The 17,555-nt window shown below is 43.2% G+C and overlaps 1 protein-coding gene across 1 annotated transcript in view; it reads right to left on the reverse strand.

The window, feature by feature from the left end:
* LOC308407502 (NACHT, LRR and PYD domains-containing protein 12-like) overlaps positions 1–16,294 on the reverse strand; it is a gene marked incomplete at its 5' end in the record, with an annotated part of 294,566 nt that extends 278,272 nt beyond the window's left edge. Inside the window, 8 exons of the mRNA XM_080899167.1 lie at positions 1,228–1,404; positions 3,557–3,733; positions 7,357–7,533; positions 9,274–9,450; positions 10,952–12,743; positions 12,860–13,095; positions 15,393–15,494; positions 16,251–16,294. Of these exons, the coding sequence (XP_080755293.1) occupies positions 1,228–1,404; positions 3,557–3,733; positions 7,357–7,533; positions 9,274–9,450; positions 10,952–12,743; positions 12,860–13,095; positions 15,393–15,494; positions 16,251–16,294 (2,882 nt within the window). The remainder of the gene's footprint in view (positions 1–1,227; positions 1,405–3,556; positions 3,734–7,356; positions 7,534–9,273; positions 9,451–10,951; positions 12,744–12,859; positions 13,096–15,392; positions 15,495–16,250) is intronic.
* Between the last annotated feature and the right edge of the window lie 1,261 nt (positions 16,295–17,555).

The raw sequence follows: 17,555 nt of genomic DNA on the forward strand, positions 1-17,555 counted from the left end.
TTCAGCGTTTACTTTGTTTTAAAGCCTTTACTTTATACGCCGTTCGATAGTCGACCTTAATCTTACAGAGAATCTGATGATTTTGTGGATAATTAAAGTCAGTCATATATCCACAAACACAACAAGCTGAAAGTCAGTGATGCTGCTCGGTTTGCAGTCCTGAATATCACGGCACAAGCAGGATTCACTGCACTGTTAATGTTAGCTATGTTATATTGCTGCCTCTGTTCAGTGGTGTCGAGCCAAACGGACTTTAACGTGTGTTTGAACGAGCTGACGGTTCACTCGTTAAGCTGAAAGAAAGTTGCTTTAATCACAGGAGTCACACATGTGTCCACTGTAACATCTGGGAACTCTTCTTGTTTAGCACTCGTAATAACACAAACACTAAATCCTCCTTCTTTTGTGCTGTTTTGTAGCAATGTATACACCTGAGACTGTCACCTGTCTGTCTGTCCTGCACTCTCTCTCTGTTTCTTTCTCTCTGATTGTGGAATAAAAGTGTCATGGTCCTGGGTCGTTGACCCAGCGTTTTGTGTTTATTCTGATTTGTATTAGTTTAGGGTTGACCCTGAAGTTAGTGTATATTCAGCCCGCCCTACCTGTGTCTGTCCTTGGTGCTCTGTTCTTGTCCCCGTGTTGTGTTGTAAATCAGTCTGTGTGTTCCCTGCTTTACTTTGTAGGCTCGTGTCCTAGAGTTCCTGTCTTATTCTGAAAGTCTGTGTCTCCTCCGGTCCTCATGTGTATTAGGTTCAGCTGTTCTTCCCTCCTGTGTGTGATTACCTGGTTACCTTGTGTGTGTGTGTATATTTAGTGGGTGTCGGTCTGTGTTCTTTGTCGACTCGTCTGCCTTCATCCATGTATCACTGCGTTATCTGCATTCATCCGTGTATTTCTGCGTATCTCTGCATTCATCTGCGTTTCATGGTGTCCTGTCTCTGCGTCCCTCTGCCCCGCACCCCCTTTGTATGGTCTCAGGTTTGCTCTTTAGTTTCTCCCAGTTTAGGTTTGTAATTGCTCAAGCTGCGTTGCCTGTTTTTGCCACCTCCACCTTGTAAATAAAACATCACTCGTATCATCAGTTTGCTGCATCTTGGGTCCTCCTTTTCCTCCACACCACACAGCTCCCTCCGCCAGCCGTGACAAAAAGTATGAACATGTATTTATACGTTACACTTGTGTTTCACATCATATTCATCTCAGAACAACTAAAACATGCTGACTGACCTCAGAGTTTCAAGTCCACATCCTGGACTCTCCAGGAAACCACACAGATGCTTCACTCCTGAATCCTGCAGCTTGTTGTTTTTACTCAGGTCCAGCTCTCTCAGATGGGAGGGGTTGGACTTCAGTGCTGCTGCCAGATAATCACAGCTGATCTTTGACAAGCCACAGAGACTCAATCTGTATAAAGAGTGAAAGATTTAAGTTTATTAGACAAAGTGCTTGAAATCATTCAGTGTTTCATCATCTGTTGAGAGCTGAAGAAGGTTCAGAATGTAGAAGTTTAGAAAATGGAAACTCCAAACAGCTGAAGCCAACAGGAAGCAGCTTCAAACAAACACAACAAGAGAAAAAACTCTGAATGTCTCACTTTAAAGTCATACATTTATCATAAAAACAGGACAAAGACTTGAAAAAGTCATGTTTGTCCTTCCAGGAACCACAAGGCTTCACTTTTAAAGGTGAAGTGTGAAAGAAATTGACATATTTGAAGTCCAACACCTTTTTCCAGTCACGATATCAAAGCAGACAAACTACAAGCTCATTATCATTCCAACAAGTCATCTTCTGACCTGGACTAACAACACTGGTCTCTATGTGCAGCTGGCTGTGAGACCAGTGCTCAGGGACCGTCTGCAAAGTGCAACACTGAAAGAACATCACACACTAATTTGCTTCCAGCACTTTCACACAAACATCTACTGTCATTATTGTCACCAAACTCTGTGAATCCTTTATTGCAAATTAAAATGGGATCAAATGGTCAGACAAAAGAGGGTTATGAGGAAATATGATGAAATGTTGTGTATTAGCAGCAAGTTATTGAATCATTTTCCTAAGAAACCAAACAAAATGATTGACAAACATGTTTTTACAAACTCAGTGTTGGACTTGGATCAGCAGGATAAGCTGATGTTTAAAGGCATTTGAGTCTCGCTGTATGAGAGTCCAGTTAATACTCAATATTTATGGATGATGTTCTTTCAGTGTTGCACTTTGTAGACGCTCCCTGAGCCTCACAGCCAGCTGCACATGGACCAGCTGACATTACCCAGCATTAGAGGCGGCTGTAAAAAAATGGATTTTCCTATTTAAATGGTTTGAATTTGAATAAAGCGATGTTGATTCATTCAATTCTGAATGGATTTTTTATATAAATGTATTTTGCCAGAATCTCAGGTTAAAGCTCCCAAAAGTATTTCAACAACAACCAAACAGAAAAAACACTAAATGAGAGCAGCTAAACACACAAAGATGGAAACACAGAGCGTGGATCGTTCACTCCACGCCACGTACACGGACACGCCGTCGGGGCTGAAAGTAGACAGCTCACAGATCCTGAAGCTGCAGGTTTCATCTGTCTCCAACCAAAACTGACTGAACCAGCAGCAAAAGAAGATCCAAACTACGCTTTACGTTTGATGAACATCGTCATGAATTCTCTCTGACTTTGACGTTTACTTCCTGCACAGCTCTCTCTCTCTCAGTGTACTTCAAGAACAGTTTACCTTCAAAAATCTGTTTTCTGCATTATTCACTGCTTATTACGCACCAGTCTGCTGTTGTGTTCACTGCTGTCGGCCTCCCAAAACAAAGCCTCATTTCTGCTGTTCAATACTGAAGAAATTTAAACCTTTTAAAATGATGACAGATTACAAACTCTCAGCTGTGTCTGTAATCAAACCTCTGTAACTTTGCTTCACTTCAGCAGCATCAGCTCATGTTCACATGTTGATTCATGGTTTGCTTCAGTTTTTGATGGACTGCAGAATATTTTGAAGGTTATCTGCTATAAAAAGCCAGAACAGGAAAATCTGCTTCATGTGTTTCTGTTTGATCCTCAGTGACTTTGACACAAAGGCCTCTGCTGTGATGATCACACTTCTGATCAAGTCTCACAGTATCAGCTTTGTTTTTATACATATGGATATGTGCTGATAAATGATCAGAGTTATAATATTTCCCACTGTCTGCTGTGTGCAGTGACCTTTGACCAGCTAAAGAGAGTCAGCTGTGGATTATTCATTGTTGTGTCTGATACTTAGAACTGTGAGGAAGAACACTACACAGTTAATCAGGGTCACCTATCTCTGAATCAGGAAAGGTGGGCAGGCCGCGTGTGGGCCACGGGCCATACGTTGAGTCTCACTGTTTGAAATGTGAACATTGTTCTGCTGCAGTCAATGGACTAAACCAGAGAAGAAGAAAACAGACTTTACCATGAAGATCCTCAGTGTGGATCAGTATAATATCAGCCTGATATCTACAGTTTAGTGTCAGTACAACTTTCACATCATATTCATCTCAGCACAACTAAAACATGCTGACTGACCTCAGAGTTTCAAGTCCACATCCTGGACTCTCCAGAAAACCACACAGATGCTTCACTCCTGAATCCTGCAGCTTGTTGTTCAGACTCAGGTCCAGATGTCTCAGATGGGAGGGGTTGGACTTCAGTGCTGCTGCCAGATAATCACAGCTGATCTCTGACAAACCACAGTCCTTCAATCTGTATAAAGAATGAAAGATGTAAGTTTATTAGACAAAGTGTGAGCTTGAAATCATTCAGTGTTTCATCATCTGTTCAGAGCTGAAGAAGGTTCAGAATGTAGAAGTTTAGAAAATGGAAACTCCAAACAGCTGAAGCCAACAGGAAGCAGCTTCAAACAAACACAACAAGAGAAAAAACTCTGAATGTTTCACATTAAAGTCGTACATTTCTCATAAAAACAGGACAAAGACTTGAAAAAGTCGTGTTTTTCCTTCCAGGAACCACAAGGCTTCACTTTTAAAGGTGAAGTGTGAAAGAAATGGACATATTTGAAGTCCAACACCTTTTTCCAGTCACGATATTAAAGCAGACAAACTACAAGCTCATTTTCATTCCAACAAGTCATCTTCTGACCTGGACTAACAACACTGGTCTCTATGTGCAGCTGGCTGTGAGACCAGTGCTCAGGGACCGTCTACAAAGTGCAACACTGAAAGAACATCACACACTAATTTGCTTCCAGCACTTTCACACAAACATCTACTGTCATTATTCTCAACAAACTCTGTGGATCCTTTATCGCAAATTAAAATGGGATCAAATGGTCAGACAAAAGAGGGTTATGAGGAAATATGATGAAATGTTGTGTATTAGCAGCAAGTTATTGAATCATTTTCCTCAGAAACCAAACAAAATGATTGACAAACATGTTTTTACAAACTCAGTGTTGGACTTGGATCAGCAGGATAAGCTGATGTTTAAAGGCATTTGAGTCTCGCTGTATGAGAGTCCAGTTATTACTCAATATTTATGGATGATGTTCTTTCAGTGTTGCACTTTGTAGACGCTCCCTGAGCCTCACAGCCAGCTGCACATGGACCAGCTGACATTACCCAGCATTAGAGGTGGGTGTAAAAAAATGGATTTTCCTATTTAAATGGTTTGAATTTGAATAAAGCGATGTTGATTCATTCAATCCTGAATCGATTTTTAATATAAATGTATTTTGCCAGAATCTCAGGTTAAAGCTCCCAAAAGTATTTCAACAACAACCAAACAGATAAAACAATAAATGAGAGCAGCTAAACACACAAAGATGGAAACACAGAGCGTGGATCGTTCACTCGACGTGCCGTCCGGGCTGAAAGTGGACAGCTCACAGATCCTGAAGCTGCAGGTTTCATCTGTCTCCAACCAAAACTGACTGAACCAGCAGCAAAAGAAGATCCAAACTACGCTTTACGTTTGATGAACATCGTCATGAATTCTCTCTGACTTTGACGTTTACTTCCTGCACAGCTCTCTCTCTCTCAGTGTACTTCAAGAACAGTTTACCTTCAAAAATCTGTTTTCTGCATTATTCACTGCTTATTACGCACCAGTCTGCTGTTGTGTTCACTGCTGTCGGCCTCCCAAAACAAAGCCTCATTTCTGCTGTTCAATACTGAAGAAATTTAAACCTTTTAAAATGATGACAGATTACAAACTCTCAGCTGTGTCTGTAATCAATAATAATAATAATAATAATAAATTTTATTTATGAGCGCCTTTCAAGTCACCCAAGGACACTTTACAATAGAATGAAACACTTAGTAAAACAATGGGAGAATAAGAACAATAAAATACAAGCACAAGATAAAATGAACAAACAGTGGATTCACAGTGAATATGCAGATTTGAACAGATGAGTTTTGAGTTGGGATTTAAACTGGGGGAGAGAACCAATATTTCTTATTTCAGGGGGCAGAGAGTTCCACAGCCTGGGAGCAGAGCAGCTGAAAGCTCTGCTTCCCATGGTGGTGAGGCGGAAGGAAGGTACAGTAAGCTGGATAGAAGAAGAAGAATGAAGTGAACGGGCAGAACAAGTGGTGGTTAACAGGTCAGAAAGGTATGAAGGAGCGAGGTTATGAATGGCCTTGAAGGTGAGCAGAAGAAGTTTGAAAATTATCTGGAATTTCACAGGGAGCCAGTGAAGTTCCTGAAGAACAGGGGTGATGTGCTGGTAGGAGGGGGTTCTGGTGATAATGTGAGCAGCAGAGTTCTGAACCAGTTGAAGCTTATGGAGGGATTTTTGGGGGAGACCATGCAGAAGAGAATTGCAGTAGTCAATACGGGAGGTAACAAGACTATGTACAAGAATGGACATAGACTGGGTGGAAAGAGAAGGAAGCAATCTGTTAATGTTACGTAGATGGAAGTAGGCAGAACAGGTGAGGTTATTGATGTGTGATTTATAAGAAAGTGTACTGTCTAGGATGACACCAAGGCTCTTAACCTGAGGAGAAGGGAAAACTGTGGAGTTATCGATGGTGAGTGAGAAATGGTTTGCCTTCAAAAGGTTGGATTTGGTGCCAATAAGGAGGATCTCAGTTTTATCCTCATTGAGCTTTAGAAAATTAGAGGTAAACCAGGATTTTAACTCGGATAGACATTCTGTAAGGGAAGAAGGTGGGAGGGAGGAATCAGGTTTGCAAGAGAGATATAACTGGGTGTCATCAGCAAAACAGTGAAACTGAAGATCAAATTTGCGGAAGATGGTACCTAGAGGGAGGATGTATATTATAAAGAGAAGAGGGCCTAAAACTGAGACTTGGGGTACACCAGAGGTGACGGGAAATAGACGAGAGCGAAATGATCTTAGTTGAATAAACTGGGAGCGGTCGAGGAGATATGATTGAAACCAGACGAGGGGTGTGTCAGAGATGCCGAGAGAGGAAAGTCTGCTTAGAAGGACAGAGTGAGAAATGGTGTCAAAGGCTGAGCTCAGATCTAAAAGGACGAGAATGGTGAGAAGACCAGAGTCAGCTCCGATTAGAAGATCGTTAGTGGCTTTAAGTAGAGCAGTTTCGGTACTGTGACATGAGCGAAAACCAGATTGAAATCTCTCGTAGATGTTATTATTAACCAGGTGTAAATGAAGTTGAGCTGCAACCACTTTTTCGAGTATCTTAGAAATGAAGGGTAGATTGGAAATCGGACGAAGGTTGTTAAACCTCTGTAACTTTGCTTCACTTCAGCAGCATCAGCTCATGTTCACATGTTGATTCATGGTTTGCTTCAGTTTTTGATCGACTGCAGAATATTTTGAAGGTTATCTGCTATAAAAAGCCAGAACAGGAAAATCTGCTTCATGTGTTTCTGTTTGATCCTCAGTGACTTTGACACAGAGGCCTCTGCTGTGATGATCACACCTCTGATCAAGTCTCACAGTGTCAGCTTTGTTTTTATACATATGGATATGTGCTGACAAATGATCAGAATTATAATATTTCCCACTGTCTGCTGTGTGCCGTGACCTTTGACCAGCTAAAGACAGTCAGCTGTGGATTATTCATTGTTGTGTCTGATACTTAGAACTGTGAGGAAGGACACTACACAGTTAATCAGGGTCCCCTCTCTCTGAATCAGGAAAGGTGGGCAGGCTGCGTGTGGGCCGCGGGCCATACATTGAGTATCACTGTTTGAAATGTGAACATTGTTCTGCTGCTGTCAATGGACTAAACCAGAGAAGAAGAAAACAGACTTTACCATGAAGATCCTCAGTGTGGATCAGTATAATATCAGCCTGATGTCTGCAGTTTAGTGTCAGCACAACTTTCACATCATATTCATCTCAGCACAACTAAAACATGCTGACTGACCTCAGAGTTTCAAGTCCACATCCTGGACTCTCCAGAAATCCACACAGATGCTTCACTCCTGAATCCTGCAGCTTGTTCTTGTTACTCAGGTCCAGCTCTCTCAGATGGGAGGGGTTGGACTTCAGTGCTGCTGCCAGATAATCACAGCTGATCTTTGACAAACCACAGTCCTTCAATCTGTATTAAGAATGGAAAATGTAAGTTTATTAGACAAAGTGTGAGCTTGAAATCATTCAGTGTTTCATCATCTGTTCAGAGCTGAAGAAGGTTCAGAATGTAGAAGTTTAGAAAATGGAAACTCCAAACAGCTGAAGCCAACAGGAAGCAGCTTCAAACAAACACAACAAGCGAAAAAACTCTGAATGTTTCACATTAAAGTTGTACATTTATCATAAAAACAGGACAAAGACTTGAAAAAGTCGTGTTTTTCCTTCCAGGAACCACAAGGCTTCAATTTTAAAGGTGAAGTGTGAAAGAAATGGACATATTTGAAGTCCAACACCTTTTTCCAGTCACATTATTAAAGCAGACAATCTACAAGCTCATTTTCATTCCAACAAGTCATCTTCTGACCTGGACTAACAACACTGGTCTCTATGTGCAGCTGGCTGTGAGACCAGTGCTCAGGGAGCGTCTACAAAGTGCAACATTGAAAGAACATCACACACTAATTTGCTTCCATCATCCAACCTGAAGAGGAAACAGAGACGGCTCCCCTTCAAAGTAAAAGCTGCTCCTTTTGGACACAGTATCAAAGAAAGTCTACAGTATAACATAGAAAAGACAGAAAAAAGTTTCGGTTGTTTTTAAATTGTGCAGAAATGAAACTACACTAAGCTCAATTATGTGACAGACATTTCATCCCATGTCAGTTTGGCCTCATCCTGGGCCGGATTATCCAGCACACACTCTGACCACAGGCCCAGGGGCCACGCACAGCTGGGCTCCATCCAAGAGACAGGAAACAAACCAACACAATAATAAAAAGCACCATGTGATCTTCTTACATCTTCAAGACAAACATAGTAAAAACATGAGCATATTTGTTTCCTGATAAAATGATGTGACAGGTAGAACAGAGTAAAGTGGTGGTGTTACAGCCTTTCTCCCCTCTGCTGCCGAGGCTGTTAGTCTCTCCCAAACTCAGCTACAGGACTTCCAAATGAATGAAAGCAGCAGAAGTGGCTTTACAAATGAAAGAGGAAGAGGAGAAGAAGAGGAGAGGGAGGCCACCCTGACCATCACTCCAGCTGAAAATATCACACTTCCATTAAAGTTGGTGAGAAAATGTTGAGCAGGATGAGCTGCTGGCTAATCTGGAGGCTGTAGCAGGAGCTCACAGTCACAGTGGATTTTCACTCATGAAAAAGCTCTGGCTGCTTCATTTCTCATCTCATATCAGAGACTTTAATGCTTCACTGAAGCTGTACTGTGATGCTTCCATATTCCAGTGAGGCCTCCATAATGATTTCAGCTGCTCTGTACACACACTGTGTGCCCTGTATGGCTCAAAGTCTCTGCAGCCTGTTTTTATCTGCTATCATCAGATCTTCATCATCCTCATTCACATCCCTCACACACTCTACAGCCTCGTCAGCACTGACTTCATCTTCACTGACTGATGGAGCACAACATGAACCTGTGGAGGCTGAAACACTGTCCTGTCAAACATCTCCCCGTCACCACTCCACTTCTGTCAGCCTTTAAATGAACCCTGCTCAAGTCTGTCACTTCTGTTTGGAGCCAAAAGGAAAAACTGTTGTTCAGTCGTTTGGAAAGACAACATTTCTGAAAGCACTCAAACTTCTTCACATTTGTCTTCAGACACATCCTGAACATTTAGGAACTAAAGAAAGTTTCAAACATCAAAGACCTGAAATATAGAAAAACAACAACAGCCGCAGTCAGTGAACTCACCTCAGAGTCTCCAGTCGACAGTTTGGACTCTCCAGTCCAGCACATAGAAGCTTCACCCCTGAATCCTGCAGGTTGTAGTTTCCACTCATGTCCAGCTCTGTCAGATGGGAGGGGTTGGACTTCAGAGCTGAGGCCACAACTTCACAGTGAGACTCTGAGAGTCGACACTCAGTCAGTCTGTGATGATAGAAAATATAAAATGTGTTATTATAAAAGCAGAAAATCTGCATTATAAACACAGACTGAATGTATATGAAGACAAAACAGAGTGAGGTCATAATCTGATGAATCTGCTCTTCACATCTGTGCTTCAGCTCCTCTTACTGTGTTTGACATGACACAACGATTGAGTCTCTCTCAGACCTGCAGACTTTTAATGAGAATCTTTGTTTGGCTTTAATCTGCAGGTGAAGGAGGAAGATGGTGTCACATTTAGGCTTCCATAATGTCCACAGTCTGTCACTGAGATCTGATCCAGAGTCAGAGTGAAGACACACATTTCCTGTTTTGACTCCAGAACATTTTGAATGAGTTCAGCTCAGTGAAGAGTTCCAGCTGGAAAGATGATCTCTGTTTGCTACCTGCTGTCAGGTACGACTGTTCACGTCCACACGCAGGAAAAACCTGCTGACTGTTACCAAACGGAGCAGAAATCTCATCACTGGACAATAATGATGAATGAACTCAGAGCTGCTGATATCAGATCTGATTTCAGGGGAACTAAACACAGAAATGATTGGCTCATTTTAGCTTTCTGAGCCATTATCTGCTGCTGTGTCGCTAGTTGGCAGAAAATGATTTGTATTCCTGTTCAGGGCTTCAGTGTTTATGAGTCCAGATCCAGGTGACAGCAAGTCAAAATGATGTTACCTGTCTGTGTCCAGCAGCAGCCTGTATTCACTTTGAATATTGTTATAACCTGACATGGATCAGTTTGTCTTTGATTGGTTTGTAAATGTCACTGTTTCCATTGGACCTGAGTGACGTACAAAGACAGAGAGGGAGAGAAAGGAGAGAGAGGATGGAGACAGCAAAGAGAGAGCAAACACAAACAGGTGAGAGTGGACAGGTGACCAAGGTCAGCAACCAATCAGAGAGCTTCTGTTTGACCCACAGTCACTGATGATGACTGCACATAACCAAGCAGTGTGTTACTCTGATATCAAATATGGATCCTGCTCTTATAATAATGATCATCAGATGATATTATTGTGTTATTTTGTAGCTGAATACGATGTTTGTGTGATTATCAGTGAAAGAAGCAGTGAGGAGGATGGAGAGAGAGAGAGGACAGAGGGTGAAGTTAGAAACACTAAAAGGATTTTTCATGGATTTCATGGATGATTTGAGTGATTTCCAGCAGGACACTTAAACATGTCAGTGGACGTCCTAAAGAACATATTCACTGATATGAAACGTGCCATTGAACGGGATTAATATCAGTGGAAACATGGTGGAAACAGCTGTGACTGCATGGATGTGACACACTTCAAATCTGTTCTCCACTCTTGGATTTGGGATCCATGGAGCTGCTGCTGAGTCTGTACAATAAAGGAATGGTGTGGAAGGTTGCAGCGTACGGACACAAACACTTTGTGGTTACAATCTGATTTTATTTTCAAAATTAAACTACTAACCTACACTGATCAATGATGTTAATGATCACATCTGGACTCACCCAGCCTTTCTGCAGTTCCTCACAGCTGGAATCAGTCTCTGTTGTCCCTGCACTGATGTGTTGTACTTCTGCAGGTCCAACTCATCCAGAACCTCCTCTGACATCTGCAGCATGAAGGCCAGAGCTGAGCACTGGATCTCAGAGAGTTCCTTCTCTGATCTGTTCTCTGACTTCAGGAACTCTTGGATCTCCTGATGTACTGAGAGGTGGTTCATCTCCATCAGACAGTGGAAGATGTTGATGCTTCTGTCAGGAGAGATTCCATAACTGTTCATCTCCTTCAGGTTGTTGATGACTCTCTGAATGGTTCCTGGACTGATCTCTGTCTGGCCCAGCAGACCTGCTAAGAGTCTCTGGTTGGACTCCAGACAGAGGCCATGAAGGAAGCGAACAAACAGGTCCAGGTGGCCATTTTTACTCTGGAGGGATTTCTCCATGGCTCGTTTAAGTAAATCATCCAGAGAGGACACGTTGTATTCTTTTCCCAAAAAGTTCTTCAGCACCTCTGTCTTCCTGTTGGTGTGACAGTGGAACATGTAGACAGCAGCCAGAAACTCCTGAATGCTCAGATGAACAAAGCAGTAGACTGGTTTCTGGAAGATCACACACTCTCTTTTGAAGATCTCTGTACAAACTCCTGAGTACACCGAGGCCTCTGTCACATCCAGACCACACTGCTCCAGGTCTTCTTGGTAGAACATGATGTTTCCTTTCTCCAGGTGTTCAAACGCCAGCCTCCCCAGCTTCAGAAGAACTTCCCTGTCAGCCTCCATCAGCTCCTGTGGACTCGTCTCATGTCCCTCATGGTACTTGTTCTTCTTCCTCTTTGTCTGAACCAGCAGGAAGTGTGAGTACATGTCAGTCAGGGTCTTGGGCAGCTCTCCTCTCTGCTCTGTAGTCAACATGTGTTCCAGAACTGTAGCAGTGATCCAGCAGAAGACTGGGATACTACACATGATGTGGAGGCTCCTGGATGTCTTCATGTGGGAGATGATTCTGCTGGACAGCTCTTCATCACTGAATCTCCTCCTGAAGTACTCCTCCTTCTGGGCGTCAGTGAAGCCTCGTACTTCTGTTAGCCTGTCAACACATGTAGGAGGGATCTGATTGGCTGCTGCGGGTCGGGAAGTTATCCAGACGAGAACCGAGGGAAGCAGATTCCCCTGGATGAGGTTTGTCAGCAGCTGGCTGACTGATGACTTCTGTGTGACATCAGACAGCAGCTTCCTGTTGGTGAAATCCAATGAAAGTCTGCTTTCATCCAGGCCGTCAAAGATGAACAAAAGCTGAGAGACAGCCAGCTTCTCTGCTGTGACCTTCTGTAATGTTGGATGGAAAACATGGAGCAGCTCCAGAAGACTGTACTGCTCATCTCTGATCAGGTTCAGCTCCCTGAATGAAAGCAGAACCACCACACTGACATGTTGGTTCTCCAAGCCCTCTGCCCAGTCCAGAGTGAACTTCTGCACTGAGAAGGTTTTTCCAACACCAGCCACGCCGTTGGTCAGAACCACTCTGATGGGTCTCTGTTGGTCAGGTAAGGCTTTAAAGATGTCCTGGCACCTGATTGGAGCGTCATGGAGGGCGTCCATCTTGGAAGCTGTCTCCAGCTGCCTCACCTCATGTTGGGTATGAACCTCTTCACTCTGTCCCTCTGTGATGTAGAGCTCAGTGTAGATCCTGTTGAGGAGGGTTCTACTTCCTGTTTCATCACTTCCTTCAGTCACACGTTCACATCTCCTCCTCAGACTGATCTTATGTTCATCTAAAACCTCCTGCAGACCAACATCTGCTGAAAGAAAGAAAAACAATGAGACTAAAGAGAAAGAAAACTCTTCAATGTCTGAACAACACAAGAAGTCCAGTTTTCAGAAATGAGTCCATCAGCAGACAGATGTTCAGTCTTACTTTGTACACAGCTGCTCTGACTGGCTGTCTGCAGTCCAGCTCTGCTTCTGGATCTTTCTCCACACTGGGGACAGGAGGAGTCTCCTGATGAAGCAGACTGGTCCCAGTATGAGGAGATGCACTGTCTGCAGAACCAGTGTCCACAGCTGGTAGAGACTGGATCCTTCAGGACGTCCTGACACAAAGCACAGCAGGACAGCTGCTCCTCCTCACAAACACCACTCCTCTTCCTCTGTCTGTGAACACATTTTTTTTTATCACTAAAACATTTACTGTCAGTGAAAAACATCCAGATGTGACCAAACTGCAGTTCCTCACAGTTCCTTTGTTTTCATCAACACTAATGAGCTGCTCTTCCTGTCTGCCTGTCTCATTAAACACTGAGTGATGAATACAAACTCAACACTTCCTGCAGACTTCCTGACTTCACAATAAAAGCTTTCCATCAGAGAGAGACAGATATGACTTTCACTGTTTTACAGCCGCTGTGTGCAGATTATCTGGGTCAGTTCACTCTGAAGCAGCTTAGAAGTGTCCGTGTAGAGCCGTGGTCTGACACACAGAGACTTCTGATTTTCTCTAATTAAATAAACATGATGAAGATGAGCAGGTTTCTTTTCTAGTATAAAACTCTGTGTCTCTCTGGCTGGCTCATGATGGCTTTTCAGGTTATGTTTATGTTTTGCTCTCTCCTGCTAGCGTTTTGCCTGCCTGGGTGGAGCTTGTAATGGCCTCTCGCTCTTGGTCCACACAGCTATGATGATTACACCACCTGTTGCTGATTCACCTGGGCTTACCGGTAACCATTTAACGCTGCGGCATGGAGCAGTTTGTCGCTGGGACATTGACCCTCCTGTGTTCATGATCTCAGCTCTTTGCTAAGAAATCTCTCTCTAAATTCACCAGTTGGGTTAACGTTGTGTATACTTTGAGTAAATATTTCCCCGGACCTGGTTACAGACGCTTACCTGTGATTCCTGTGTGTGGCTGTGTGAGTGGAGAGCAGGACAAGAGTGACTGAAGAGGAGCGAGTGTGGACTCCCTTCCCTCTTTTCCCTGGAGCCCTGGACCCCCTCCCCAACTCACTGTACATATATAGAGCACTGTGGTTCACCCCTTTGGTAAATAACCTGTCACCTTTTTGTTTGTCAGAACTCAGTCTGTGCTTGAGTTCCTCTGTTAGCCATGACATTTTGTTGGTTCTCTCTCTTCAGGTCCCTGTAAGTGTTTGATCTAAAACATTATATTTATTCTGCTTTGATTGTTTTGTGTGCTGAGGGACATTGTTGCATGATCCACTTTTTCTTATCACTCAAATATCCTGATACTTTCAGAAAGTTGGAGAGCTCTCCTGGCTTGCTTAGTCTTTGCTCTGTACTGCAGTACTTGCATTGGTTTCACTGGACAAGTCTGCATGTGAATCTACAACTGATCTGACATTGTGGCACAAACACAGTAAACAAACACTACGAGCACCTTGTTTCATGTGCAGTGGCTTTCTTCTCATTCTGTTACTGAACACTGTATGAAAAGCCTCTCACTGCCAGCATCCTTCCAGCCCCACGACAACAAGACCAACTCACATCTTCACAACACCAAGAATTTTTCCCCTTTTCTTTGGAGAAACTGAGAAGCCAATAGGATTGTAGCTCAAACTTGCCCACAGTCCTGCTTCATCACTGCTCACTCCTACCTGTGTTGGTGCTCAGTGGACAGTCATAGCCTGCTGCTAGCATGAATGCTAAACGTACTGCTGTGGATGATCAGCAGAAAAACATGTTGTCAGTTTGACTGTTTGCTGTTTTTAAAGTGTTTTTCTCAGTTCATCTGTATTCAAAATGCATTCGGGGCTTTAGCTGACAGCTCTTTGTGCTAACAAACTAAACTCTCTTAGTTTAAGCCAACAGACTTTACCAAACACAAAGCCTGCTGCTGCCTCCATGGGTTAGCTTGTGTGACTGGTGTTTACACAAATTAAATCTAAATCACACTAATGTGTCCTCCAAGGTGTTTGGTGGGAGCACTGAGTGAAACATAAGAGCTCTGGTAAAATTACAAACAGGGCTGTGAGAGCAACTGAAGTGATAAAAATACTGTTTAAAGATAAAAAACATTTTGATGTTCTCTCATCACCTAACAAAGTCCAAACCCTGTGAACTATTTTAGCTTTAATAATTGTGGATTCAGGTATCCTGAACCCATCTTTGGACATTTGTAATTAAATATTTTAAAACTCCATGAGAGACTCCTGATGTGGCTGTTTGGAGAAGGAAAAGAGGGACAAAGTGGAGCGTCGAGCTGAGCCTTCATTCACTGCAAACCTACAGTTATGTTTTCTTATTTCTGCTGTTTGCATGTTCACAGCTGAAATAAAGCTGCCTCTTTGACTTCATCCTGTTGTGTTTGGGGCCAATCCTGCCTGCCACACAGCGCTACAGGACAAAGTCTAAGATTTTTATCTTTTTAATGAATCTTTGGTCATATTTATCCAGGAAAACACAAACATGTAAAGGAGTCATCACAGGTCTCTGACCTCGTTGGTCCAGGTTCACCACTGAAGTTTGGAGGGTAAACTTTGGACCAGTCACTCCTCACAGACGGACAGCTGGATCCTGCAGACTGTGACCTCTGACCTCTGCAGACACAAACATGTTTTATTCAATGATCAATTCTCTGATGAAGTGATTGAAGCAGCTGTGGTCACACAGACTGCAGATAATGCAGCTGTTTCCTGTCAGTAACAGTCCTCTTAGATTAGAGTTCAGCTTTTTACAGGAAAACAAATGTCCCTGAATGCAACAGTGAGACACAGTCTGCCTGTGTGGCTGTGATAGCTGCCGTTAGGAGCGCTCATGTGTTTGCAGTTAGACGAGGAGATGTTACCATCATGGACACGTTAACAAATCCTGCAGCATCACGTGGCACAAACACTTTGCGTTCCTGTCATCTGCAAGCAACAGGAAGTTCATTAATAAAGGCGGGATGGAGACGCGACTGTGATGGTTCTCCTTCATCCAGCTGTTACACACATCTGGGCTCACACGACGAGCCTTTGTCTAATACAGCAGCTGCTCTCTGAACACTTTTCTGAAGAGGAGCTGCACAAACCTTTGTTTGCTTTCTAGAGCAGCGTATCAAAGTCAAACTACCCACTGCTAGCAGCTGTTTCTATCATAGTTTAGGATCCAGATGTGTGAGGTCTAAATTTACACCTCTGATTAAAATACATAGTTAAAAACAGCCAATTGAGTCCAAATGTGTCTTAAACCAGATAAACTGACAGTTACAGCTGAGCCTGTGTGTCCTTGGAGACACTGCTCTGCTATAGAGATGCATTTTAGAAACCAGGAAACATCAAAATCATTTAACTCAAAGAGTCCTTGTTACTAACAGCTCACCTCTCTGCAGCAGAGACTTTAAAATCATTGATGACATCTTTAGACACGTCACTCTTACAGGACACAGAGCTGGGTGGAGGTCCAGGTGGGTTCCTGTGAATAATGATGGAGCAGTGATGTGAGTGCTGAGCTGTGACATGGAGAAGAGTCATGGACAGTTAGAGATGGTCATCTCACCTCTTTGCTTTGGTCTGGCTCTCATGTTCCCCACACAGAGTGCTTTTAGAGGGAGGGACTCCCTCCTCTCTGTCCTCACACTGATCCATGCTGCTCAATTCACATCAGCTCACACACACTTTCTACCTTCACCTGCAGAGGAAACACAAATCATTCATGTGCACATCAACTGAGAGCTGCAGAGGTCGTGTCTGATGTGTTGGACTAACATCCATCTGAGAAGCAGCTTTTATCAGTTCACTACAAAAAGTGTCACAGAGCCCAGTTCAGCCTCCAAATCCTCCATTACTGTAGTCCTACAAAGCAGCAGGTCAAACATGGCTGCAGAGAGCAGCTTTATGTCAGTAACCATGTCCAGGACCGAGCTGACTGCTTACAGAGTTCATACTCTAACTGCTAGCTGCTCTGCTAGCTAAGCTAACTCAGTAACAGTGACTCTGACAGCAGTTACTGTGGAACAGCGGCCGAGCTCAGGACACATTCAGTGTGTTTAGTCTGAGTCCTGGACTCTGATTCAATGGATTCAATCCAGCTCAGAGTTTCATGTGTTCATCAGAATAAAATACATGTACTAATATAACAGAAGTAATGCTCTGAATGCAGGACTGTAATGGAGGATAAATAAGGTTTTTACAGCCTGAAAGAAACATTCAGTTCATATATTTGTAGACAGTGAAGCAGTTTTTAATACTGCAGCTGTTTCCTTCACCTGTGTGTGTGTGTGAGCCACTCCTTCATGTGCTGCTTTAGAAATATGTGGTCTGACTGCTCAGACTGAGTCTAGGAGGGAAGTTCACACGCTGGAGAAAGTTTTGTTCCTAACTTTGTCAGAGTTCAGCTCCAAAGACAAAGAAGACGGAGCTCACAGTCTGTAGATGGTCCTCAGTGTGTGTGTGAAGCCAAGAAAGCACACAAGAGTGTGTTTATGTCAGCAAATCAGTGTGTGTGAAGAGTCTGAGGGAGTGTGTGAATGAGACTCAACACTGAAACCAACAGTCCAAGAAAAGCATCTGGACTTCTTTAAGTTTAACTTAAAGAAGTCCAGACGCTTTTCTTTTTGTCTCCATAATGTCTCCATAATGCTGCAATGTTATCTGCCCCAGAAACACTGTGCAGAAGCT

The sequence above is a fragment of the Rhamphochromis sp. 'chilingali' genome (genome assembly GCF_963969265.1).
Source record: "Rhamphochromis sp. 'chilingali' genome assembly, chromosome: 1".
Taxonomy (NCBI): domain Eukaryota; kingdom Metazoa; phylum Chordata; class Actinopteri; order Cichliformes; family Cichlidae; genus Rhamphochromis; species Rhamphochromis sp. 'chilingali'.